Source organism: Carettochelys insculpta, chromosome 7 (genome assembly GCF_033958435.1).
Source record: "Carettochelys insculpta isolate YL-2023 chromosome 7, ASM3395843v1, whole genome shotgun sequence".
NCBI lineage: Eukaryota > Metazoa > Chordata > Testudines > Carettochelyidae > Carettochelys > Carettochelys insculpta.
This window is the reverse complement of record NC_134143.1, coordinates 70,146,409-70,173,976: the sequence shown is the minus strand read 5'-3', so window position 1 is coordinate 70,173,976 and position 27,568 is coordinate 70,146,409. Positions and strand designations below refer to the sequence as shown.

General features: G+C 48.5%; 1 protein-coding gene across 1 annotated transcript; it reads right to left on the bottom strand.

Moving 5' to 3' along the window:
• Positions 1–226: 226 nt before the first annotated feature.
• On the bottom strand, positions 227–27,364 carry ITPRIP (inositol 1,4,5-trisphosphate receptor interacting protein). Its single transcript, XM_074999214.1, has 2 exons — positions 27,013–27,364; positions 227–6,306 (listed from the first exon to the last, which is right to left on the bottom strand). Exon 2 carries the CDS (start codon positions 6,291–6,293, stop codon positions 4,650–4,652), a length of 1,644 nt encoding a protein of 547 aa, XP_074855315.1. The 5' UTR covers positions 6,294–6,306; positions 27,013–27,364; the 3' UTR covers positions 227–4,649.
• Between the last annotated feature and the right edge of the window lie 204 nt (positions 27,365–27,568).

Below are 27,568 nucleotides of genomic sequence, written 5' to 3'. Positions count from 1 at the left end.
GCTAGGGGCCACTTCAACTATCATGCAAGTGAGCAAGCAAAGCATGCAGTGGAGATTGGCTTTTATATGGAGTTGTCTTGGCACCTGTCGGACAGGAAAGTGACTGGAATTCCTCCAGTAAAACTGGAAATTCAGGTGCTTCTGTTGAATCTTCATGTGAATGGTTGCAACTGTCAAGTAAACTTTCATACAAGACTTCCAGTACTTCTTTTATTATAAATAAAGTTACATGAGAAATACACAGACAATATAACCTTCTGCTTCAGAAGCAGCACTTTAATAATAAAGTTTTCCTGGTGTACCCTTTAAAAGGAACAGCATATGGACACTAAAAATCCCAAGGAAGCGGGAGCTTGAGCAGCAAGGTATTTTGTACTGTTCCCCATCCTCTCCCCAGCTTAGCCCCCCACAATACAGTACAAGACAATCTCCCTTCTGAGCTACTAAGGACACCAGGGCTGGCCCTGCGGGGGTGTGAGGCCAGGGCAATGCCCCATCCTACTGTTAGTGCTGCAAGTGCAGGGCGCAGGCAATTCCCCTGCCAGAGGCCCTGTCCTGCCGACGTAATGTGGACCAGAGGATTACAGGGGCCTGGTGCAGGGCCGCAGTTGTGGTTACCTCCCACTCTCACCACAGCAACCAGAACAGCCTGGCAACATGCCCCCCTCCCCCTGCACAGCAGCAAGAAGCAGAGTGCCTTGGGAGTGGCGCACGCTGCTTCCTGCTGCCATAGCGTAGACAAGTGCAGCAGGCTGGAAGAGGGTGGTGGGGCAGAGCGGGCTGCTGCATAGCTTCAACTCCCACCACTGTGCTGAGAGAAAGAGAGAGAGTGTGTGTGTGTGTGCACGCGCATGCCTAGGCCTTGCTGCTGCCCCACTCCAGGCCCCTCCCCCCAGATAATCCCCTGGACCACCCTGGGGCATGCTCATAAGATGGCTGAGGTGACTGTCAAGATCCACCCCCAAGGTCTAGGGCCTGGGGCACCCACCCACACGTCCTCTGGACAGGATGGTTTTGAAGGTTACAAAGGGTGTAAAAAAGTCAAGTAAAAAATAAGGCTATTTACCACAAGTGGACCCATGAGAGCCGTCAACCAGGCAATGATCAGCAGCCACGTCATAAAGATCAGGGTACTAGCTGCTCTGTCCTCAAAGTCTTATAGACTGGACATGAAAACTTACAGAAAAGCTCGAGTGGACCAACCATCTCATCCTACTTGAGCGATGGACCAGGAGTTCCATTCTCTTTGTGAGACAGAAGATCTGCACATGGAACAGGGACTTGAATGCCTCGTCCCACGGTTGGCACATGATGAAGAGCGAAACATCCCCACATCCTCCCCATATGGAAGAGACTCTCTTAAAAGGCATTCGGTTCGTGAATATGAATAAAAACAATGACTTTAGCCCCGGGGCATTTCCTGCAAGTGTATAGCCCCCAAGGCTGCGCTTTGGGTTCACGCCTATCATACAAGATTAAAGCAATAACCGTGGAGTAGTGGTGGTGGTTGGATTCCAGGGGAATGAGGCTGAGCCCCTTGTGACAAATTTCCTGGGGAACATAACTAGGAACAACAATACCCCAGCCAGCAGGAGCAGAGGATCTGTACAAGATGATGTTTGGCTAATGTCATTTTAACTACATAGCACCAACCTCCTGCCCCTGGTACCTTTAATTACTACCCCACGTAAGGTCTGACTGCATGGGACACAGAGTCCCCCTTGTCTACCAGTGATTTGAGCCCGAGAGCCACGGCCATATAGTTTAGGAAGGATGTTGCTTCCAGAAGGTTTACTGAAGCATGCTGTGCAAATGGAAGAGCAGCTGCAGGGTCCTTCCTAGTGTGAATTTACAGAGGCTCATGCTGCAAACCACCTCATGTTTCAGCAGCCTTAGTTTGTAACCTTCTCCTCCCCTCCCACCTACACAGGGTTGCAACCTCAATTTGAAATGCTTTCCCCCAAAACAACCAAGAGCTGAATTATAGCTGAGACATCCATGCTGGCTTTGAAGTGGGTTTTCGCTGACACTGTGCACGAGGGAAAGGAGAGATTTTTAAAAATGGCCCTGTCCTCTCCCTTTCCCCCCATGATTCCACTTTCTTCCCAGCCCACGACGTGTCATTTCCCGTGTCAGCTGGGTCACTGATTTCTTTCAGAGCTTCTGATGTGCTAAGTTTAGACTCCTCGCAGGAAACATCGAACAGATTTTCACTTCTCTCTAGCTGTAACAGTAACCCACCTGAGCTGCAGCTGCCTCAGCAGACCCTGCGGGAAATAGCATGCGTAAAAATAGAGCTGGTGAGGACACCGTACAATGCACTGGGAGCACAGCCGCTGCTAGAGGCACATTACTTTCATTTTTAAATTGTCCACTGAGTCTAGAAGTCTCTGTTGCTGGCTAAACCCTTCCTTATAGTTTTGCTCATTGCAGACCAAGTTGCCCTTTAATCCCTTGTGACTGCTCTTGGATTACCCCTCACTGCTGAATGGGCTTGTGCTGAGAAAAGGCAAAGCCCATACCACTGGCTACCTCATTCCCGACTGATGGCAGCTCAATGTGCCCTGTCACTCTAGTGTCATTCTTCCTCTGAAAAGAGACCACCCTTGGTGTGGGGTGGTGTGCAGAGGTAGACAGATGGCTGCTGAGACACAGAGCAGAGACCATCAACTTCACTTCTCAAATGGCTCAGAAACTTTCGCCACAGCCATTAACCAACAGCCCCCTCTCCTTCCTCTTTTTTTCCCCTTCTCTTAATCATGCAGAAGTCACTTTCTGATTTGAAACACTGAGAATGTCATAAATCAGGGTCCAGATAAAACCAGGGTGGTCACCTAGCAACCCTCAAACCCTGCCCTCAGGTATGGCTTAATTTGTATCACCTGCAACTGGCTTCAAGCTGGTGGTAGCAACAGAATTTACAGCCCCTTGAGTTCATTGCTTAGGCCCTCAGCCCTTTCCTATAGCATGAATTTGGGCCCCCATCCACAAGGAGGAGAGAATGGTTCCCCCTGGAAATGGGACCTGCTCTTGAAGGCTTGTTCTCAGCACCAGGCTGGATAATAAGTCTGTTGCCAGAGGGTATCATTATCGATGAGATGGGAACAAATCTACTCTGGAGATGTGCCATTACTAGGTCAAGTGGGTTGCTGGAATCAAGAGAGCACAGCACCTTCCTGTAAGGGGAGACCACAAATGCTGGCTGTGCAGCCACCAAGGAGAGCAGCTCCCCCTTCTAAAAAGAGAGCCAGGGGCCAGGCACAACCATGGCAAGAGCCCTCACCTCCAAATACAAAACTGGTTGCCACCTTTGGAAGACAAGACCTGAATCTCAGATTCCTGTGACTGTTTGGAGCTCGGGAGGGGCTGTAAATTCACCAGGCTTTGGTCCTAGACGGCTGTGAAGTTCACCTTCACTTTAGCGGCGACTCTTAAAAAGTAACTGATCAAAGCAGCAGCAGCATTCCTGAGGACCGGAGGCAGTCTTGTCTGGAGGTAGATGGAGATTTTCTATGGGGGCATTTAGGAGGAGGGACAGGATGGCGGTTTTACTGTGGAGGCAGTTTTGCCTGCCTTAGTATGATAAAAAAATACTAGATTTCTCATACCAGCTTGCAAGGTTAATACCTACCTTGCCTGAAGCCTGTTATATCTGGCCCCATTTCATGGCAGCACCAGTGGGTTCCTCTTTACAATAGTCAGCTGCTTAAGCGGAAATTTTATCCCTTAGGAGCCTGCTCTGTTGGTATCTGTCTTGGTACTCAAAGGATAACAACATCGAAAGAATGCCGAATTGGGTCATTCAGAACAGCAGTGGGACCCTGTCCTGAACAGAAACACTCCAGAGTGACATCCACTCCCCTGCCCTGTACCAAGCAGATAATGAAAGAGACTGACGATATTTGCTCACAAAGGCATCCTGTTCACTGTCTCCGGTATGCTCCCTGAGGGAGAAGGATTTTGCAAGGTACAGGAAGTGTGTATTTGGGTGGGGGAGGGAAGGGGAAAAGGTTGTTTAGCTGCAGCTGAAAGTCGTAGTAAGCAGGCACTTTTGCGACTTGACTTTCCATTTGTTTAAAAAACTATGGCGGACGTCAGTGAAGCCTTCTCCACTGCTACATGGAGGGTTGAAATTTATCTGCAGACTCTGGGTTTTAAATGCCCGTCACCCTAAAAAGCCACAAGTAACACAAATCAGCTATTCTTAAACTTTCAGGCTGCATTTTCCCAAGCAGATTTCATTTACAACATTATTTTTTGTGGGCGCCACCTTAGTTTCCCATTTCATCCCTTTCCTTTCCACTGCCTTTAAAAACAAACTGCATATGTGACTGGCAATTCTGAGCAACACCCAATGCTTGCATTGCAACATCTGAATAGATCAGTCCTGTCTGTTGCTTGTCACCACTACAGCAAGAGTGGTGCACAATGGAGATAAAAAGCCAAACAACCCAGCGATGTAGTGGAGGGACACTGACAGAATACATCTTTAGTTTTAACTCCCTCCTCCCCATTTTGTTGAAACAAGGCCTTCACTGGTTACCAAGAAAGGTAAGAGTCTCTCCTGCTAAAGTCTTGTGCTGGTAAGAGGTTTCTGCAATGCCCCAAGAATTTGCACTTGGTGAAAGAGCATTTCTCCACTAGTCCTGCTAAAGGGATTCTTTGTGGAGCATGTTTGTGTGTCCCACAGAGGGAATGTGCACTGTGTACTCATTTATCAGCGCGGAGGTGTTCCTCAGCATCTCATGAAACGTGTCCACCGTTTTTCTGTAAGCATCCCTGTGCAGAACAAAGGGACGGAAGAGGTTGAGTGGCTCTGCTTTTTGGAACACCACTGGGAAATTCAGCACTTCTGGCACCTTCCGGTTTCCAATGAAGAAGTGGCAGAGTTTCTTTTCCTGCAGGCTTTTCTCCAGGAACTTCAGCATGTCTTGTAGCCTGGCCTCCAGGTTCTCTGAGGCCCAGTCCTGATAGGGCCGGCTCTGCAGTAAATGCAGCATCACTGTCTTCAGGTGGTAGTTCGTGAGGCTGCTTGGACCAGTTAAGCTGCACTGCTTTCCATGAAGGAAGGAGAGGATCTGAAGGCAGCTGAGGTGGCAGGCATTGGCAGGCAGCTTTTTGGAGATGGTGTGGATGAACCTCCTTTCATATACCGCAAAAGTAACAAACCAGTAAATATTGGAGGGAGGGTCAGCCATCAGGCCACTGCGGGGGAAATGCGAGATGAAATAGACATCTGAGTCCTCACACTGTACCACTGGGGTGAGGTTAAAGGCAATGCACTTCCCAGACCTGAATTTTATCTTCAGGGCTCCCGGTGAATCCAAGAGACTAAAGGTGAGGTCAAATTCGTACTTGTGGGAGATTTTGTTCCAGGCCTTGGTGATCGCAATCTGAAACCACTTCATGACCTGGTCAGCATCCAGATACTGGGAGCTCTTGAAGCACAGCAGGTCTTCCATCTCACTGGTGTGCCTGGTCTGGCTGTGAAGGAGGCACAACATGTCTTCCCCCAGCTTAGTTTTGCCACAGATGCAACCTGCTGCATCCTCATCAGCCCTGCAGACTTTGATGGTGCCATAGCCTTGTTTGTCTGGTGGGACGGACTCCCTGGAGCACCAGGTCTGGGTTCGGAAACAATAGGGCTCTGGGGGCGTGAAAGGGACAAACAAGTCGCATACCAATGGCTTGTGCACCCTCCAGTTTTCATACATGCTGCCCACCCCTATGGACTCCTCCACCTCCATGTCGGCATCCCGGTTACACACGCTCCTGAGGGCCTCCAGTAAGTCGTCCGCAAACCCTTCCACCAGCTCTCGCATCCTAGCCACGTCCCCAGTGGCACCTAGGATACACCTCTCATGGAAGTGGGCCAGAGTGGCCTTATCTGGGAGGGCCACTCCTTTGAATGCTTTCCCTAGAACAGCCATGTCGTCCTCCTCAGCTGCAGAGTCCTGCCAGTTCCCATCATGGTAATCCTGCCTCCAAAGCTCGATCAGAAGGAAGATGACCATGGACATGGCACTCCACAAGTCCCATGGGAGGGGTTCCTGGATGTGCTGCTCCTCTGTCTCTGGGGCCTTTTCCAAAACCTTCAGCGCAGCCTCCTGCCCAGCAATCTCTTGCTCCAAACGCAGCTGCTCCAGCCGGAGGTTCTCCTCATGCTCCTTCATCTTCTGGATGATGTCCTCGGCATACTCAGGAACGGTGGCATTCTCTTTGGGGAAGAGGAGCGGGTGGTTGACGATGGCTGTAATCACCACCAGGCACACCCGGAAAATCCCTGCTGGCATGGTGGATCCTTCCCTGCAAGAGATGGGGACAAAGACCCGTAGTCAGTGCCAGATATTCTGCATTCACCCATGCTCAGAGCAATAGTGGAAGAAGGTCATCAATAATAAACATTTTGCCTAACGCAATCAAGTCCCTTCTCCTGGCTCCAGCTAAATATCTGGCATGGGGTTTGTGCTGCACCCCGGCAGGGACCTCTTGGGTACAGGCACCTGTTTGGGAAACTCCAAGATGGAGGCTTGGAACGGAAGCATTCTCTGTCTAGCAAAGGCAGACAAGCATGCACAGGTTCCCAGAGCTGTCTTTCAGTGCTGCACTCGTCAGTGCTTTATGACAGCAAAGCGACTAGAACTCCCGTCCTCTTGCTCCAGAAATACAGGCCAACAATTGAGACTCATCACTAGGTTAGCTGTATGGGCCCTATGACACACAGATGAGCAATTGCACCAGTAGGGAATAGACATTCACAGACACCTGCCAGGGACCACCTTGACCTTCCACAGGAGGATACTGCACATACTAAGAACACACCCTCTTTTACTAGGAAGATACTGTTCCAATATTGTCAGCTGTCAGGCTACTGTGTCCTGACTCCCACTGAGACCGCTATTAATTTATGCTTCATGGTATGTAGAGCAGTGTGCTACATTGGTTGGTGTACAATACCTTTATCCCCTCAAGACTATGAAAGACTTAATGAAAAGGCAATGGAAATGCGTTCAAGTGGTTCCTTGTTCCACTCCCCATTCATGTATTTCCCCGGAGCACCACATAATTATTGACTAACGTAAACTGAGGACCGGGACCTTGCCTCAGTGTATGTCCAGAACACTCTGTACACCTATCCTGGGGTGGAAAGAATGTTGAGTCGCATATATTTATCCACCAGCAGCAGCCGCTGCTCAAGAGAGGGCGGGCGCAGGAATACCGAGCCAGAATCACAGGGCTGGAAGGGACCTCAGGACGCCATCTAGTCCAGCCCCCTGCTTCAAGCAGGATCAACCCCTACTAAGTCATCCCAGCCAGGGGAGAGCAAATCAGAGTAGAGGCATTGGCAGACCTGCACACGGGAAGTTCGCACAACGCTCACAACAGTGCCTCTCCACCACTGCATTCGCCCCCAGTGATTTCCAGCTAGCCCCAAACCCAAATGCCCTCTCACATGAATTCTGGCTGGAGAAGACACGAAATTTTCCCCAATTCTCTCTCATTATTTTGAAACTACCATTAACTCATCAATTTGTACAACAGCTGCAAGTCAGGGAGGAACAGTTACAGTGTGAGACTCAAGCTGGTGCGGTTTAAAAATATGTTGGGTCACCTCCATGTCTCAAAGCCTCTTTATCAGTTTGCAAGGGAAAGGCAGGAAACACAGCCGAGTTCCCTTCCTGGCTGCTGCATGTCTGAAGAACGATGTGTACATTTAGAGATTAAGAAAAGCCAGGCAGGGTGCCAGAGGCCATGCTCGTGCCTTCAGATTCTGCACAGGGACTGGACAACACCAAGAATTATACCCATATAACTATGTGGTTTGGAAGACAAATTTTTTAGTATTTTTTTTTTTCAGTACAGATTCAATTCTGCTAGTGTTAGTAGAGTTCCACCAGTGGAAAGGTGCCTTGTACCAGAAAGAGCTACACCAGTAAAACACACCTTTATAGCTTGTACAGGTTGAACTTCTCCAATACGGAAATCTCTCATCCAGCAACATTCGTAATCTGGCACGATTTTAGTTCACTGGATGATCACTTATCATGGGTGTGGGCAAGTTGCCCGTGGTCCATAAAGTTTGTTTACAGCCAACAGTGCTGTCTCTCAGCTTTCTGTGCTGTTATTTAGCTGCAATTTACCCCTAAATGTCTCCTAAGACACAGTAAGCAGTGGACGTGTTGGTAATGTGCTAGACCAGGGTGGCCAACCTTTTCACATCAGGGGCCACATGGCATTTTTTTTTTTTTTTTTTACACGTTCCAGGGGCCAAACAGAAAATAGTGTAATCATTCACAACAGAAAAACGCAGCATAAATTGATATTTTATTACTCTAAGGCAGGATTCCGCAACCAAAATAGTGAGGAGAGCCATTTTTTCAAATTCCATTACAAAGTCAATAATTCAAGAGCTGTAATGCATGTGAATACGAGACAGTCCTTAATAAATAATGTCACACCCTACTTTGTCACCCCTATTTTAAGAAATGTGCACACCCATTGATTTGTACCAGTTAGAAAAGTTAAGGAACCCCTGTCTCCAGGATTTACCCGCCTCAGCCGCCATATCCTCCATCCCACAAACCCACCTCCCATCCCAGGCTTATCTCCTCTCAGCCCCAACCCGCCCCCCTGTCTCTAGGCTTTACCTGCCTCAGCCTCCAAATCTGCCTCCCCATCTCCTGGATTAACCTGCCTCAGCCCACGAGCTGCTGCAGCTACACGCTGTTAATGCTCCTCCATGGCTGCTGCCAACCCCTGAGCGGGCGTGCACGGCTCCAGCAGGGGCAGGCTCGGCCACCTCACCCCCAGCTCTCCTGGTCACTTCCCCCACCTGCAGCATGGGTGGCACCCTGCCCGGCCGGGCCGAAATAATGGAACTAAATATAATTGGATTACCAGCGGATCCCTCCTGCCACCCTGCTGGTCGTTAAGCCAATTACATTTAGTTCCATTACTTCAGCTGCAGCAGGGAAGGAAGCCACAAGAGGAATCAGAGGTGGGAGCATCCGGAGCCCCAAGGGACTCCTGAAAGAGCCACACATGGCTCTGGAGCTGCAGGTTGCGGACCTCTGGGCCACACTCACTTTGGCTGGCTTGTCTAAAATGGTGCCACTGCTGTGGGGCATTCCAGGCCAGCTAAAAAGGCTTGGTGGGCTGGATTCTGACCCGTGGGCCACATGTTGGCCACCCCATGCTAGACAATATTGATCTCTTGTGGACCAGCAAATTCTCTCTTTCAGCACTGGTCAGGTTTCCAGGGTGCCAGACAGGAGAGGTTCAACATGTACTGAATCCACACTAGGGGGGCTGTTCTGCTGTACCTATGCCGCACAATTAAAACAGGGCAACAGTATACAGTAAAGACGGCTTAGTTGGGTTTCAATCACTCCACACAGAGACAGGCAAGGTACCAGCTAGGAATATCCCATTTCGCATATTCTCAGATGAAGCTTGTGTGTGTGTGAGAGAGAAACAACATACATGGGACTGGTGGCTCTGCCTTGCAAGTTTGCACAGCCTGACTTCTCTCTATTGGACCCCGTTTTCAGTGGCTTATCATTTTGCCAAGTGTTTACTGTTTGGACTGCAGTGTCCTGTGACAGGTCTGGTCCTGGCCATTTTATTTTTTGACAGCGAGCTTCTGCCAAAAAGTTCAGCCATTTCAGAGAACGAGGCTAGGGGAAAATATGTTGCTTTGTCCATGCTAAATAATTCTAGCGGCTCCCCCAACAGCTCTAGACTCCATGCTTTGTAACAGGGACTTGATATTTAGCAGCGGGCAGTTCTGAGCCAGGGATGAACCTTTTGCCATTCCCAGGAAAATCTGTCCCAGTTTGGCCAAGTCTTTGGAGGGAGGAAGGGGACCGTATACACCGGCAGTTTGCAGCTTAGAGGCTTCTTAGAGCATAACAACTGAAGTTTCCAAAGGTGATGTCCTCACTTATCACTCACGCCTCTTTCAGCTGCCAGTATGACTAGACTGTGTGTGCCATAATCCCAGAATGACCAAGCAAGGTTCATCCCCTCAGCACCTGTGTGCAACCAGGCTAGTTCCAGCACCGTCCCTACGGAGTGACAGAGAGCTCTCCAAACGAGGGCGACCAACTTTCCCTTGAATGGCTGCTCCAGCCCGGGGCAAAGGCAGGCACTACAAAGAGAGCAGGGAATCTCTCTCTCCTGTGAGGTCAGGGATGTTGCCCCATGCCCCCAGGCAGTATGGAGAAAACCCGTCCGATCTGAATGAAGAGATGAGATGGATCAGGAAGGGTGAAAAGAGTAATTTGGGACAAGGCATCTGAGAAGACTGGGATTGTAGAGAACTGGGACAAGAAACCAAGGTAGTGGAGAGAGGATGGAAAAACAGATCTGACAAGCAGCTAGGGTCTGTTCACAGGATGGGGACTCGGGGCGGCAAAAGGCTGCAACCCAGGAGCCTGGCCAGGTGGCAGGACAAGGCGCTGGGGGAGAGATGAGGATTGGAGCACAAGGGTGGGGAAGGGATTAGGAGGAACTGGGAAGAGGTGAGTTTAGGAGAGACTGAGTGAGAAGCACGAGGATTAGAAACCGGCATTGGACAGGCAAGGAAACAGGAAAGGGACAGGCAGGTTGCATGGGACAGGGGAGAAGAGGTAAAGGTTAGAGGCGGGGGCAGGAAGAGGCAGAATGGAACCCAGGAGCTCAGAGTCTCACTACTTATCTACTCTCTGCAGATAGTTGTGAAGCTCACTGTCAAACTGTGTATATAACCCCCTCTAGGACAGGTTGAACCTCTCTAGTCCAGCACCATTGGGACTTGATTGGTGCCGAATGAGAGAATTTGATGGATGAAATTACAGGGGAAGGGATAGCTCAGTGGCTTGAACACTAGCCTGCTAAAGCCAGGGTTGTGAGTTCAGCCCTTAAGGGGGCCATTCAGTGATCTGGGGCAAGAAAAGGCAGGAGTGGGGAAGGGTTGTTGCTTGGCCCTGCTAAGAGGGTAGGGGACTGGACTCAATGACCTCTTGAGGTCCCTTTCAGCTCTAAGATGTGTATCTCCATATGTATATAAACAAAATATTGTCTAGCAGCATTACCAACACTTTCATTGCTTACTGGGCTCTTAGAAGACATGTAAGGGTTAATCATAGCTAAATGACAGAACAGTGAGAGCCAGGACCAGTGGCTTTAAACAAACTTTATGGCACCATGGGAAACTGGAACCGAGTGGGGCACCAGGTGCTCTACCAAGCCAGGCAACCGCTGGTGTGTTCACACTGTAAAAATAAAGGGAGCTGCGAGGGTTTGCCTCAGAACTTTGCTAAGGCACCTCAGACCCAAGGGCAGTGAACCTTCCTCTTCCACACCTGGTCACAGACTCAGCCCTGGCAGAAAGAGGAGGGGTTTACTCTGTGACACAATGAACAGAAATTCGAGACCAGACTTGAGACTAAATTCATCCTGACAGACAGGCCAGAGGGCGCCATGTGAACTAGTCCATTTTCCTGCCAAATGCTGGCCAGGTGTATCTTTGTCCATCAGTCAGATCAACAGTCCTTCGCTGATGCCTTCAGCTCCCACAGTGCTTCAGCATCTGTGGTAGAGGGTGAGCAAAGTGGTCAGGGAACCTGGTCCCAGTAGTTGAGACCACCCACACACAGCTCAGTCTGTATCCCCCATCCTTATCCCAGGCCTTCAGCATAACCCAGTCAGGTCCATGCACCCCTCTGATAGCTTGGTCCCATCCTATGATTTGAAAGCCTCTGCTCTAAGACAGGGGTGAGCAAACTTTTTACATTAGACCCCCCCTTTTTGCCCCACAATTAGCTGGGGCCCCCCAACCTGTGGGAGGACAACAGGAAAAGATGTGGGGGGGGGCCGCTCAGGAAGGGGGTGCTGTGAGGCTCCAGGGGGTGCCCCCAAAGGGGGAGGAGCCCAGGAGGGTACCTTGTCAAGCCGGGAACTGCCCCCGCCGCTTGTCTCAGGGCCTCTGCGCATTCTGATTGACCCAGTAGTGGTGGTGGGGGTGGGGTGCTCACAGGGCAGCTGAGCCAAGAGAAGCTGCCAGGAGGCAAAGGAGGGCCCCTGCTGGGGGTGAGGAATGGGAAATGAAGCTAGCTGTCTACTGGCAGAGACCAGGGAGGCAAGAGGCAGGCAGCAAGCATTGCACACAGGGCAGGGGACCGGAAAGAGGCTGTGGGAGGCAGTGGAGGACCCCCACATGGAGGGGGGAGACAATTGCTGCACCCCCCTTTTGAAATTTCACACACGCTCCAGTTTGGGCACCCCTGCTCTAAGAGATCTGCTCTAGCTCAAACAAACTGAATCAGCAAGGTCTGCGGCCTGGGTTATGCAAACCCAACTAGCTGATCACTGCAATCCCTTGTGACACTAATAAAAATAAAAAAAAAAATCTATTAATAACTAAAGTACTAATGTCATATGCGGGGGGAGGGGGCAGAAGGAACCATTTGTCCGTAGCTCCAGTAAGCAATTGGAGCCACAAAATCTAAGTATTCATCAAGAAAGTTCTAGCTGTTGTTATTGGTTGCAGAGAAAAAAAACTCTCCGCAGGTGAGCTGTGAACCCCTGCAGTGCTGTCTTCCTGAGTCTACCACCTCCTTTCAGTGCCTCTGCTGCTGCTGCTCATATTTTAGCCAAGCTGCAGCAGCCTGGCCACTGCTGCTACTCAGAATCCTTCGGGCATCCATGTTTAACTCCAGTCAGCATCATGCTGCTGCTGAGGTACACTTAGAAGCATGCACCAGTGCTACTCCTGGGTGAGGATGACTCCCAAACCTTCACAGAATGAGATTCCACCTCAATACCAGAGATCTTTCTCCTGCCATTGCCATTCTAATACCAGACAGGCTGCTCTGGAGAGAAGAGACAGAGCTCCTTCTCCTTTCCAACAGCAAGCACATCACACTTATTGGCTAGAGGCTGATACAGAAGATCAAGGCCCCAGGTGAGTACCCTGGTAAACACACCGGCATGCCCTCTTCCTAGCCACTGACAGCAGAGTAGTTGGCACTTCTGAGGGTGTCACTGTTGGGCTTTCCTCACGTCCCTCCTTCGTCTTTACCTGTGAGCTGGCAGATGTAAGTCCTCCATGTAGTAAACACCCAGTACATTCTTCCAAGCCCTGAGTATCATTGCCAGACTGGAGCCAGCTTGCCAAGCCAAGTCCCACGCTGGCATCTCACAGAAGTTGCTGCACATCAAAAGTGGGGCAAGGCAAACTTCATAACTCATCAGAAGAGACTCTCCACTTTGCATGGTGGGGACATGCCAAGGCAGGCTGTGCGGGCCTTGAACAAGGGGAGGGTGCGGTCGCTTTTCTGGCATGGGATAGATTGGATGCAACAGCCGAAGCCAAGTGCTGAAACTCTCTGAGAACTCGAATATTTAGAAAGGCATTCCCACGCTCTCGGCACATGCCAGCTGGCAAAGTGCATCAGTTATAATGAAGAAGCAGCACCTGGGTACTTTGTTCAGCTTTGCTTCAGGGTAGCTTCTAGTGCAGGCTGTGAATGGGGGGGGATGTTTGTTTGGTTTCTATCACCCAGGGCAATAAAACCTCCATCGTGGATAGTTCTGCCAGTGCTGGAATGAGAAGAGCCAAAATTGTCCTGAGCAATCTGGGAGGACTTTGCACTCGGCTACCAGATGGTACTTACACAAGAATACAGGCACTGCCAGCCTGGATCCTGCCTAAAGCAGAGAAGAAGCAGGTGTGGTCACCTGGGAAAGGGATAACACATGCTGAGGAAGTGTTTGTTAAACAGGCGACATTGGATACAGTGAAATCAAAGTCAGCAACTCTGGCTGTGACTTGGTACAAACTTCTCTTCTCTTGCCTGCAAATAAACGGGTGGAGTCTTGTGGCTCCTGGGAAGCAAGATAAACACCAGGCCTGTTGGCTATGAGCACGCAACAGAGCAGGGGATGCTGCAGCTAATGTGTGTGCTCTGCTTTATTTTCACTCACCTTATGCTAATTTAGTGCTGGAGAGAGGGGATGGATTTCAGTCCCCAGCAGAAACCTCCCCATCCTTTTCTTTATCCGCAGAACAGCACATCAGGGTGGTGACAGGGGAGGGATTATCAGGGATTCCTCTCCATTTGTAGGCTTTGGCTTCTTTAAAAGGCTGCAGTGAAGAGGGAGTAGTTGGTACCACTGGTATGTGATGTGGACTTCTGTGTACTGGGAACTGGATAACACCTCACAGGTCTTTTCACGTAGACCCCAAAGAATCTTAACACGCTGTCACCACTGATTTAAACTGGTGACCCAGAGAAGGCTCTATATCCAAATCCTAGAGACAGCTAATGCCCCTGAGATGACTCTACTAAAAACAAGATATTTTGGAAAGCTTCAAATTAAGCCTAGCTCCTTGGAACAACTTTCAAGGAAGATGAGTTTTAGGAGATCAGTCAACTCTGAGTTCATTTAACACAGAACCAATATTAAATCTATATTACACTGGCTAAAATAACATTGCTACAACCATCAGAACTACCTCCTTCATGGACACTAAACCTCACCCACTCCTTGTAGAATTCTGTCACTCCAGATGGGGAAGCAATGAGCTGAAGATTAAGGGACTTGCCCAATGACATACAGGAAGTCAGTAGCACAGCCAGGAACAGCCTTCAGGAGGGTTTGTTCTGGAGTCCTTTGCTCAGTGACTTCTTCCGTAGTGCACAGCCTAATGGAACATGAAACTAAAGGCCTAGGCCTGCCATCATATATTTATTTGGGCTTCTCTGCTTCTCAGTAGTCAGTTTACTGCTCTTATTCTGGCGTTCTGATTTTTAAAGTCTCAAAAACAAACTCACCACAACCAAGCAAGACAAGAAAAATGAGTAGCAGGATCCCAGTAGGGTTAAGACTATCTTTTATAAAGTATCAATTTTTCAAAAATCATACCTGTGTTATCTGTCTGGATCCTTGGTACTTATAAGGCCCCCATTGCTGTTGTATCTAATGACTATGAGGATGAATAAACTGATCACCTCACAATACCTCAGTGAGTTACCCATTGTACTGGTCGGGGAACTGAGGCAGAGAGAGACTAAAATGACTCACCCCAAGGTCACAGAGTAAGAAAAAGGCACAGCAGGGAAGTAAACTTTGGCCACTTAAGAGCTAGACTGATGCCCTAAATCCTGAACCCATCCTTCTTTCTCAGCTTACCCTCTTACTCCACACACACTGTTTTTATTCCCCTTATAGCACATAAGGGGAAGAAGGATGAGAAAAGCAACTTCTCAACTTTTGCCCCTGCTATGAGTGGCCAGAATGTTGCATTGGAAACCCCATCCCACATGCTCAGCTGTGGGATAACTATCTGCCAAGGATACTTGCCTAGTAACTATTGTTTTGCCATTTGATGGAGAGCACTGTTGCCTTCAGGAGGTCCACGAACATCCTTCCTGGGGCAAATTCTCAGTGCTAAAAGGGGACAGTTGCACAGCCAGAGTTGCATGTCCTGCCTGACAGCCTGCATCAGCCATTCAAAAGGGAAGTTCTCCTCCTCTAATAGCACAATCAATCAGGTATTTTCATGGAAACGCTGATGTTCACTCTGGACACAGGACAAGGCAGCCCCTCCTTCCCCTAAACAGACTGACTTGGACTGTGATCCAGTTCTGGCAGCTGCACCAATAAGTCACAGGCATCTCCAGGAAGTCATTCCATCAAAGAGAACAGTCCCAGTATGTCATTTACAGGTACCTAGGTTTTAATAGGTCCCACTACACAAATAAAACCTATAGAGACAGCAGCTGATTTCTTTCGACCCAAGCACAGAACACCCACTTGCTCAGGAGCATGTGGCTAAAACTCAGAGAAAGGTTGGATTCCCGACTCAAAGCATTATCTATCAAGGCATTTCCAAGTCACCACTCATCACAGCATCTAGGCACCCTTTGCACCAGCAAAAGGGTCACTGTGCCCTCTGATGCAAGTCTTATTTGCATTGCGGTAGTTCCCATGAGCCCTCGTCAAGGGCCAAGGCCTATGCCCCTTGCTCTACAGACACAAAACAAAAAGACAGTTTCTGCCCCAAAGATTTTACAATCCATGTATGAGGCCAGAGATCATAAGTGTATAGAGGCAGATGGGAGAATACAAGCGGACACAGTGTTAGCCAGCGTAGTGGACAGTGATCTTAGCACACCATACGTCTAACCACTGTCGAGTTGGTTTTCTGACTGCTAGCCTGCTCCGTTCTGGTTAGCAGGCCACAGAACCACGTGTTGCAAGAGGCCTCAGCTTCCCCCCCCAGGAAGCACGTTTATGATAATTATAGCATTTCACTGTGCTTCCGGTCTATGACCTCCAAGCTACAAACACAGCCGGTGAAGCAGGAAATGTGTGTGTGGCTCCCACCCATCCCAACCACGTATACTGTTGTTGCAGTGTCTCTCTCAGTGAACATCTTGGTTTGCTTTTTAAGTGAAATCTACTTGTGCTGCTGATCAAGAACAACTGGAAGAGACCAAAACTCACAGGTGCTAGAGCTACAGATGTGGGGGGTACTGCAGCACCCCTGGTCTTGAAGAGGTTCCATTATACCCAGGGGTTACAGTTTGGTTCAATGGCTCTCAACACCTTCATCATAAAAAATTGTTCCAGCACCTCTGCCAAAACATGTATGTTTAAGCCAAAAACTTCTGGTCCACTGGCCTGGACAGCTCCCCCACTAGTTCACCGAACCGGACAGTCACAGAAACAATCGCAACAGCCAGTCATACTTACCTCATGTAATCTTTCATCAGCACAGATGGAAGCAAGTTACATCAACCCCCCTGCTGTTTTACCGGCTGGCCTGGTTGCAGTAGCTCCTGGAAAGAGCAATGCCCTTCCACACATGCTCCCCGTCTCCAGCTTGATGACCACACTGGGAACTATTAAGGGCATTTCTCTCCTGACCTCCCTCTCCTGCCCCACTCCACCCTATCAGTGGCCAGAGTATCTGGAATGAAGAGTAGTCTCATGGCTGGGTAAGGGAAATGCAGACTGCATTACAAAAACATGGAGAAGTCCCACCTGCTCACAACATCTACACAGAATCTCTCCCTTCTCCTGCAGATGTTAACAAGGAAAATATTCAAACCCATCACAAAATGAAGTAAGTGTTAAGGGTGAAGTTGGCTCTTCCAGCATCCACACAGCCAGCTTATGGATACTGGCTACATGGTAGATTTGGAGCTCTTATTTCTTCTATTCACACACCACCTCCAATTTTTATACTAGCCAGAAGTAGGATGATCCTGAATGGACTATAGATTTTAAGACAGCGTCATGAATCTCTATGTTAGGGGCCTGGTCCAAAGCCTAACGAGGCCACTGGAAAGATGCCCATGGTCATCACAGATGTTTGGATGAGACCCTAAAGGCAGTGACTGAGGATTATTCTGATTCCAGACCTTCTGTATCATACTGAGTCCTGAATTGGGACAACACAAACCATTTAGATCAGGGGCCCTGCATGAATTTTAAGGGTTCAACACCTTTTTAAAAATCACACTCTCTCACTAAACATTTGCCCTTGGTTTTCCTCAGTCACTTGAATCCCACCTTACATTGACCCACGATAGCAAGAACTGTAACAGGAAACCAATAATTTACATTTAAAGGAGTCTGGAATCCCAGCTTACAAAATGGCACGAAAAAGTCCTCACTCCTCTCCAAGCAATGACATACCTGCTAAAATTGCTAGTCAGAATCTGATCATTAGAGTCCGGCTGCAGTGGATGGACAGGCGTGTGCGCGAAGGGGAAAGAAAGCTAGTAAAGGGGAGAGATTTTAAGAGGTGATCAATTAAATTTTCCTCACCTGCTGATTATAGACCAGTATATCTGCGTTGACTTCAGTGGAGCAGCTTCCCAATAGAAATGTGTGTGTAGAATCAGGCCCTGATATTGTATTGCTCTGCTAACCTGTTGGAGCAACAGTGCCAGTGCTATCAAAAGCAGGAACTTTTCCCCAGCACTCATCCTGGATCATTGATCATAAGCCCAAAAAACACATGAGTTTGTTGGCTAAAGAATGCATTCTGTAAAACTGAAGTTTTAAATGGGTTTATTCAGCAAGAGCCAGAACATAAAATAAGCAGGCTTACAAGTAAACAAGACGACCCTTCCCCTACAGTTAAATGCAGCATCTTGCTTCTGTACCCCAAGTTCCTAGTCAATTTCACACAGAGGTGCAGCACACCTATTGCAAAAGGAGCCAGGAGTTCACTGGAAAATGTGATCAGTTTCCTTTTTTGCATTCCCAGCCTCACAAAGCTTTTTGCTTTCCCCTTCCTGGAGTGCTTCACAAAATAAAGGAAGCACTGAAAGGAATCATTAGGAGCAGAGAAGAGATGGGACATGCAAAAAAAACCAAACCCTGAATATAAGGTGTTTGCTAGCATTGGGTTATTAGGCCACATGTTTCTTGTTACAGACACATCTGTGGTAAACAAGACTGCTAGCTTCCTTTATGCACAGGAGTGCATGAAAGGAGGGCTTTGTTCAGAACCCTGGCAACACACCCCTGCTCTTGTTTAAAGGCTAATTTGCAGCACCATGGGAAGGATGCGTCATAACCTCAGAGTGCCCACTAGTCGGCCCACAATCTGCACTGCCAGGGCACATACTGAGCTCAGTATGTATACAGAGTAAAAGCTGGGAAGCAGGAGACTAGCGTTCAGTTTCCAGGACTAGGAGCGCCTGCAGGACTGAGACAGAAATCCACATTTCCAAGGTCTGTATGATTCCAGTCAAGTCCCTTGTGTTTTACATTTCTTCCAGCAGCCACTTCTGAGTGAGACATCACAACTACCAACACAGGAGAGTCTGACGCAGCAGCTGACTGATGAGCTGGAATGCAGCTCAGCCAACATCAGCAGAGAATGGCTGTGAATCCAGAGTTAAGGGGATTTTAAACCGAAGCCTGGTGTTAGTGCTTGAGCCATCAGGCTGCACATACTAGGATTTTAACCTAGGTGCAGAGTAAACCTTTCTGAAGTTACTACCAGGCAGGATGACTGTGCAAGGGTCTTTTACACAAGGCCTTGAAAGAAAGATGTATGTAAATACACATAACATTTTTGCCTTCTTACACCAGCTGAAAAATCATGTGTCTATGCTACATTGAGCCCACATCTATTTGTGAAAGCACTTAGGTCAAATTCTTTCCTTCCCATCTTAGTCTGTAAATCCAGATGTGGCTAAGCTTCCGTGATGCCTTGCCAAAGACTGATTGTGAAAACAAACCAAACAACCAACCTTTAATGTGCATCACAAATACCAAATGGTCCTCACAAAAAAGGTGAGTTTCACCTACAAAGCTCATGACCCAATAAATTCATTAGTCTTTAAGGTGCCACAGGACTGTTTGGTATTTGTGAAGCTACAGACTAACATGGCTACCACTTTAATGGGTATGTGTGTAGACACACACCCCTCCATACAAAAAGCTCTATTAAGAACATTAAATTGCACAAGTGAGCACTCAAGGGAAGCAATGATGCCAATGTAAGATTGCCCATGTACCCTCAATCCTGTCTCTTTTTTCTTTAAGTCACATTCTTGAGATGATCACCCACTGTTCTCAAGAGAAGAACTCATCCAGTTTTGTCTCCGTTCTAACATTCACACAGCACCCACCCTCTATTTCATTCTCAAAATGGCCCTGTAGATCTTCTCTAATTTACTCTTTAGAAGAATAACTTCTATACTGTCTATTGGGTCAGTGTGTGACACCTTGTTCCCCACTGCTGAGCAGTCACCTCCTTGACTTCAGTTGGACTACATAAATAAGCAACAGCTCAGTGGGAGTCAGGGTGGGTCTGGTCTGAGGGGATTTAATTTTCATTACCTTGTCTGAAGCAACTTTATCAAATGTGTTCAACCAGAAGCACTACCATCCCTGGGTGCAATTTGCAGGAGGAGGTAGAAAACTACAGAGCTAGCTTAGCTGAAAAATTTGGGCTCACTGCAGACACTCTCTGTTTCAGCTTGGGTGAAGGAACCTCCCATCCCCTCTTCTTGCAGGATCTGGAAACGTAGGCTTCATTTGCCTTTGCACTGCAACCAGCACTCCCTGGAAAATGAGTGCGTGGGCAGCCACCCAGGAGAGATTCAGCAGCTGCTATGCTGATTAGCAGAGTGCTCACAGCCATCCACATTTGTTTCTACCGATGGTGCCCATCTGCACACGCCTTGCTGTGCATAACAAAATTTGTTCTGCCCATGTGTGGAAAATAAGAGGGAACACTGATCACCACAATGTGGACTAGAAAGGGCCTTTTCCAAGAGTTTAAATTCTACAGAAACAGGTGTATTTGGCTCTTGTTCTCACTAAGGCAAGCGTTCTATTCCCCAGCAGGGAATGGAATATGGAGTGGATTTTTTCCAAGCTGCGCCTGTGGCAACAAGGTGCAAAAAAATGTGCTCTCACTCACTGCACATGTCCAAAGAGCATAAGGTCTTGTGCTTGTATTGTTATAGATTGTGTTAAAAACAATACTGCATATAACAGAAAATTGATTAATAAGCAAAACAGCAGAGGGCAAGGATCCTTTTTAATAGGTAAACCTCCAAAAGTAGTAAAGGAACATTGATTTAAAGATAAAATATAAATGGTACACAAGGTTTATCTATTGGTAAAAATAAAAAGAATGAATGTAGACAAATTTAAAGCACAAGGTGAAGTTACTAATGAAAAGGAGAATACGTAAAAACATTGGTTACCGGGGGGGGGGGGGGGGGGACAGGGACAGCGTTAAGGAAATGTTTTAATCAACTTCCAGTCTGCAAGACCAGCTGAATGCACCAGCATCCTTCCAAGTCCAATTTCAATGACTGAGTAATGTGCTGGCTCAGCTGGAAAAGCAACCTCCAAAAAGGGGAGATAATGGAAAGCAGGGGAGCCCATTTATGTGTAGGGAGCATCTATCGACAAGAGAGCGAATGCTTGAACTCTCGCAGCTTTGATCTTGACAGAAGGGAGAGCGTACCCTGGAATGCCTTTTGAAAACTGCTTTGCTGTCATCAGAACAGCCTTTTCATCCGAAGTGGGGTTACCTCCCACCCAGAGTGGGTACAAAAAAACAACATGAGACAACATGGTACCATGCCACCAGCAAATGTAATTCCAGACTGAGTGCCAAGTATTAACAACCTCTCCTTTCTGCACATACAAGCCAAGACTGCTTCCAAATTAAGGTCCCATATAAAATCATCCCCTTTATTGCTTTTCAAGGTGTGCTTTGCTGATTCAGTCCTTCCTTGGTGGTATTAGCACACATCCCATGCCTCTAGAGTTCCATTAAAAATATAAAGTCATCTGTTCCCCAAAAAATAAAAATAAAAGCAACCCTCAATACCGTTCAGCAGTATTTTCAAGATTTACTTACTTACTTGGTGAAAGCCAGTCTAGTCCGTCCCTGTGGAAGGGGCTTTTGCTACTTCCAGATCATCTTTGGAAAGGAGTATGTTGCCTGCAGCACTTACCAGCTAAAGATCTCTGAGCGCTTTATACACATTTGTTAAACGTCACATTATTACCTCCATGCTGTGAGACATTCTGCCTCCCCTCCCCTGCATTTGTGGCCTCAGAAATGCAGCTAGCTCAGGCATGGGATTCTGCATAACATAAAGAGAACTGAAGAGGAAGAACTGTATATTAAGGGAGAAGTTAGTTCAGAACAATGCAGTTACCAGGGCCCAAAAATTTATCAGGGCACAAGGAGTTGTGCAGTGTAGGCTCCCTAAGCCCAGATCCACAGAGGTATGGGAAGTCAGGAAATAATTTTCTAGCACTGGGCAGTTAGGATCAGCTCTCCAAGGAAGTCCACAGCAGTGTGAAAATCCCAGCGCCTTTGGCAGAACACCCAAATCGGATCACAGGTTTGTTGCAATCATAAATGCACATGCTGGTGAGGGAAATCCCTCAGCAGACTCCACTCTCCTGGATCATCCCACACTTTTAAAGAAGCATAATGCTTGCAAGTAGGGCCAAATCAGCAGCCAGCAGTTTAAGGCTGGTGATGGATGATTTTTATGCCGTTGCCAATGCAGACTAATTATTTCACCAAAGGTACCAAATCCAAAGCTGAAATTGCTTATGGGAGGTAAAAAAGCTTAGCAAGGGAGATCTGTTGGTTAGATTCAGCAAGTAGCAGGACAAAACAAGAGGGACAGAGGCTGAGAACAGAGATAAGGAGAGCGGAAAGCAACTAAGCCACAATGCAGGAAGGGTGCCACCATGATCTTTTATAAGGAGGAAAAGAGTGATGTTCTGGCTGGACTTTTCTGACATCAGAGGCTTAGGAAGTTACACTTCAGAGAAATTAAGCAGTTGATTGGCCACGTCCATGATTAACTATGGGTCACTCAGACAGTGCCCAGCTGCTTCATTCTGTGCCTGAGATAGAGGCACTGCTCCCCAAACCAGATAATAAACACTGTACTCACTACAGGTTCTGACTTCTCATCTTGCCAGGGGGTTGGGGTTATTCTCAACCTCCCACACTGCTCCAGGCTCTACCCTCACTCCATTCCTTCCCCCAGTATCCTGCCCATATATTCTTGCCTCTGCTCCACCCCTTCTCACACCTCCTCTCCCAAGTAAGCCCCATTCCTGCTCCTCCCGCTCCTGCCTGGAGTCTGAATGCTGCAGATCAGCTGTCTATGACACTCTAGAAGCACAGGGAGGGGGTGGGAGGAGTTGGCAAGTGCAGGGCTGCCGAAGAGCAAGGTGTGGGGGAAAGGGGTGAGCTTGGTGCCTGTGGGTGGCTCTGCACCTGTTAATATATCCCTCTGGGTGCTCCAGCCCTTGAGTACCCACAGAGCTGCCCCCAGCAATGCTCATGCTTGGAAGTCTTAAGATGCAAAGCCTGAGTAAGTCAATGGGAGCCCTTCTACAGGCCACGGATCAGGCCTCCCAAAGGCTACATATGAGCACAACATGCCCCCTTCTTTTCTGATGTTAGAGTTACAGGGTACACTCTCTGGCACTAGCTGCAGGCAGTGTTCCCTGTAACACTTGGGCAGATGCCCAGGAGAGGTTCAGATGCAGCCCACTCCGGGAGGCTGTTGGTGCTTTGCTAATTAGGTGGAGAGCATGTGTTTGTACTGGTGGTACATATCTGTATATGCCTGGTGTACACAACAAAATTTATTCTGTCCATGGATGGAAAAAATGAAGGGGAATACTGGCTCTGGGGGAAAGAGTAAGGAGGAGAGCTGTTTACTTAGAAGTGCCTGCCCTGTACCTGGTCCCAATGAGAAAAGACAGGAGTGCAAACACCTAGGGCCTCTCTTTTCTCTTCCACAACAAACCCTAGGGCTGGGGGTTACCAGGAGAGCAGGCAGGGCAAAGCTGAGCATCATGGCATCAACTTTTAGGCGTCCAGAGAATGAGCAGCACAGGAAGAACGCAGAGATCCACCAAAGCTGAGCTGGCTTTTAAGCTCCCTCCCTATGCAGTGAATGGGGGGAGAGAAGCATCACAGACAGAGAGCCATAAAAGCTGGCACACTGGGCAGGGAGATGCTCGCACTAGCCCCTGGGAAATGCCAAGGAGAAGGGTGGGTCCTAAGCTAGGACTCTGTCTTCCGACAGGTGCCTAACTCCTGGCTTCACGCAGGTGCTTCTCTCTACTTGTCCATCCATGCATAGGGAGCAGATGCTTGGACTCTCACGACTTAGCCATTCCAGATGTTGCTTGCAGGACTGAGTTAAGAAGCAGTGTGTGGAGTGAGAAGATCCTTAAGAAGAATCTGGGGCAAGCTGCAGGGGCACAAATTCCTCCGCTCCCCTATGGCTTGTTTGTGCTGCGTGTCCCTGAGAATATGGCCTGGAGACAGCTGCCACGCTCACACTTTCCAGCTGAGCTTTTAATTGCAGGGTGGTGCAGAAAGGTGATGATTCCAGTTTGGGGAGCAGGAGGGAGGGAGAGCCCCTGGGGTGTGGCACAGGTGGGGATGCTGTTGCTGTGTACAAGCTCATCTGTTCAGCCCCAACACTAGACATGCCAGTTCAGCTGTGTAAGCAAATTTTTGTTCCCACTCATTCCTCCAGCGGAGGAAACAGGGCGGGAGGCAGATAGCCAGGAATAGGTCAATATGCAGAGAGAGAGAGAGAGAGAAAGCACCAGCACAGAGGTACAGCGATTTATTTTTTTGCTGCAGACCTTTTAGAGTTCTTTGTACAACGCTAAATGAACCAAGCCACTGCCAGATGAACCGTAACCGACCCTGAGCTCCGAACACAAATCTGCCTTGAAGTCCCCCTCTTGAGGCAAAGGGTTCAGCAAAGCAAATGGCCTTTAAGCACCTTCCTGAAGGTGAGAAGACACACAGGCTCTGTTGGATCAATAGAGGAAGTCAGCACCAGAGGCTGCGGGGGGGTCTCTCCTAAGAACACCGAACCTACAGACATTCAAGTCTAGGGACTCAAGGAGCCTATCTGTTGATCTCTGGTGCTCTGCTGGGGCCTATGGAGAGTTGTGACCCAAAGCAGGGACAGCTGTGCAACTTAAAGGGACACATGGAGACTACAATGCTGGAGGAACAAAAGAAAAAAGCTGCCCCCAGCGAAGCCTGACAAATTCCAGATCTGAAGAAGTAGGTCTGTCCCATGACAGCTCATCACCTAATGAACTGTTAGTCTTTAAAGCGCTACCTTGAAGCTACACACATCTCCTAGAACCGGAAGGGACCTCAGGAGGTCATCTTGTCCAGTCCCCTGCCCTCTTGGCAGGACCAAGCACCATCTCTGACATCTATTTTCCCCAATCCCTAAATAGCCTGCCTCAAGGATTGAGCTCACAAACCTGTGTTTAGTAGGCTAATGCTCAAACCACTGAGCTATCCCTCCCCCCACTACTTGTTTCCTTTTCTCCAGATCATTTATGAATACAATGAATAGGACAGACCCTTGCAACTCACCACTAGTTACCTTTCTTCACTCTGAAGCCTGACTCTTCATATCTAGTCTTCCTTTCCTATCTTTTAACTAGTTAGCAATCCATGAGACGACTTTCCCTCTCATCCCATGATAGCTTACTTAGGACCCTTTGGTGACGGACCTTGTCAAAGGCTTTCTGGAAATCTAAGTACACAATATCCACCGGTTCCCCCTTGTCCACATGCTCGTTGACTTCCTCATGCCCAAAGAATTCTAAGAGATTGGTCAAATGCGATTTAGCTTTACAGAAAGAAACCATGTTAACTTTTGCTCAACAAATTATATTCATCTAAGTGTCTGACCATTCTGTTCTTTATTATATAGTTTCAACTAGTTTGCCCAGTACTAAAGTCAGATTTACTCATCTGTAGTTGCCACCATTACTTCTAGAGGCCTTTTTCAAAAACAAACAAACAAACAAAAAAAACCTAGGATCACATTAATTACTTTCCAGTCATTTGTTGCAGAAGCTGATTTAAAGGATAGGTTACAGTCAGTCGTTCTGCAATTTCATGTTTGGATTCCTTCCATTTGGTTTGGGTGACTTATTACTGTTTATCAATTTGTTCCAAAACTTTTAATAACACCTCAGTCTGGGATAGATCTTCAGTTTTGTCACCTAAAAAGAATAGCTCAAATTTGGGAATTTCTCTCATATTGTCAGTTGTGAAGACTAATGCAAAGAATTCAGTGAGTTTCTTCTTGAATTTTCTTTTAGCACCTTGATTGTCTACTGGCCCCATTGGTTGTTTAGCAGGCTTCCTGCTTCTGATGTACTTAATTATTTCGCTATTACTTTGAGCTTTTGACTAGCTGCTCATTAAATATTTTCAGGTCTTCTTAATTATATTTTCATACTTTATCTGCCAGAGTTTATGCTGCTTTCTCTTTTCCTCACTAGGATTCCCCTTCCACTTTTTAAACACTGCCTTTTTTGCCTCTGACTGCTTCTTTCACCTTGTTTAGCAGGGGTGGTACTAATTCTATTTGGCTTTCTTCCCCCCACCTTTAATTTGAGATATACATTTAAGCTGAGCCTCTATTATGGCATCTTCAAAAAGTTTCCATGCAGCTTGCACAGATTTCCCTTTTGGCACTTTCAGTTTAATTTCTGTTTACCTCCATTTTTGTACAGTTCCCTTTTCTGACATTACATCATACCCTGTCCCCACCTCAGAGGTAATTAATTTTAAAAGAGAGTAACGCAGGGCAGGCCGGTTAACAGACACCGAAGGAAAAAATCTACGCAAACACAGGCTGGTGTTGACAACCATCAGCTACAATGCGCAGATGTGGGAGTGATTAAGTGCAATGTAGATGATCCTTTCCCGGTCTGTTTATCTCACTTCAGAGAACAGCTCATGATCAGTAGCAAATGAAACAAGAAGTACCGTAGGACCTGATAAAGTAACCGATATTTTGGAGCATAAACTTTCACGGGCAAAGACCCCTCAAAGCTTATGCTCCAAAATATCTGTCAAAGACCTGCTGTGGGTCTTAACCCACGAAAGCTTATGCTCCAAGATATCTATTAGTCAATTGGCTGCCACAGGCCTTGTTTTGAAGATACAGACTAACCAGGCTTCCTCTCTGATACCTGAAACAAGGCTGATTTTGACTGCAGAAAGTCCCAAGCAGCGTTTTTTAAAGCCTGCTCTTGACACAGCCCTTAAAGCCCTGGTCCTTTTGGAAGAGGAGCAAACTGTTTGAAGCAACCTAGGTAAGGAGGGCTGGGGTTCAGCTCCCTCACTGTCTGCGGCACAGGCTCCAAACCCCGCTACCCTGCGGAGACTTTCCACACACACATACACTTGACCCGCCCGAGCCCCGCTGCACTGAGGAGGCCGGTGGGACGGCAGGACGGGGCTGTTTGCTGGCCCGCCCCAGGAGGGTTCCCTCGGGTAGGGCAGGATACCCGTGAAAAGAAAACCAACTCATTTACACCCCCCAAAGATGGAGGATCAGTGCCCCCCTCCCTCCCCGCCGATCGCATCCCTCGCAAAGCCGCATCCGCCCCCCCGGCGCCGGGCTAGGAGAAGTGGGAAGAGTGAGGCCGACTTACTGCGCCTGGCGAGCGCTCGGGGCCGCTCCTCGGGGGCAAGGCGCCCGCACACGCGGGGGCTCCGGGCTGGAAGGGGCGCGCGCTTCCCGGGGCGTCCTCCCTTCCTCGGGGCACCCTGCTCAGCCGCGGGGCCAGCGGCGCCTGGCGGGAGCGCGCGCTCTCTTGCTCATTTCCTGGCTCTCAGCGGTCCCCCGCCAAACTTTTCCCTCCATATAAGAACAAAGCAGCGGGCCCCGGGGGCTGCCTCTCGGGACCCGCTTAAGGAGGACGGCTGCAAAACGGGGGGGCGGGAAACGAGCCTTAAAAGCTGCTCCTCGGTGTCCTGCGCAGCAAAGACCCCGCCGGAGCCTGCACGCGCCGGGGCCAAGCGAGCCCTCTGCTGCGGCGGGGCGTCTCCCAACCCGGCCTGCCCCGGGAGCGGGGCGGTCGCCCTTAAGCGCGGCCGGTTGCGCAAGCCCTGGCGAGAGGGGTAAGCTGCGGCTTCCCCGGGTTCGTGGCTCGCTTCAGCCCGGCCCCGTGCAGGGCTACTGCCGGCCTCGCCCAGGGCTTTCCCCCG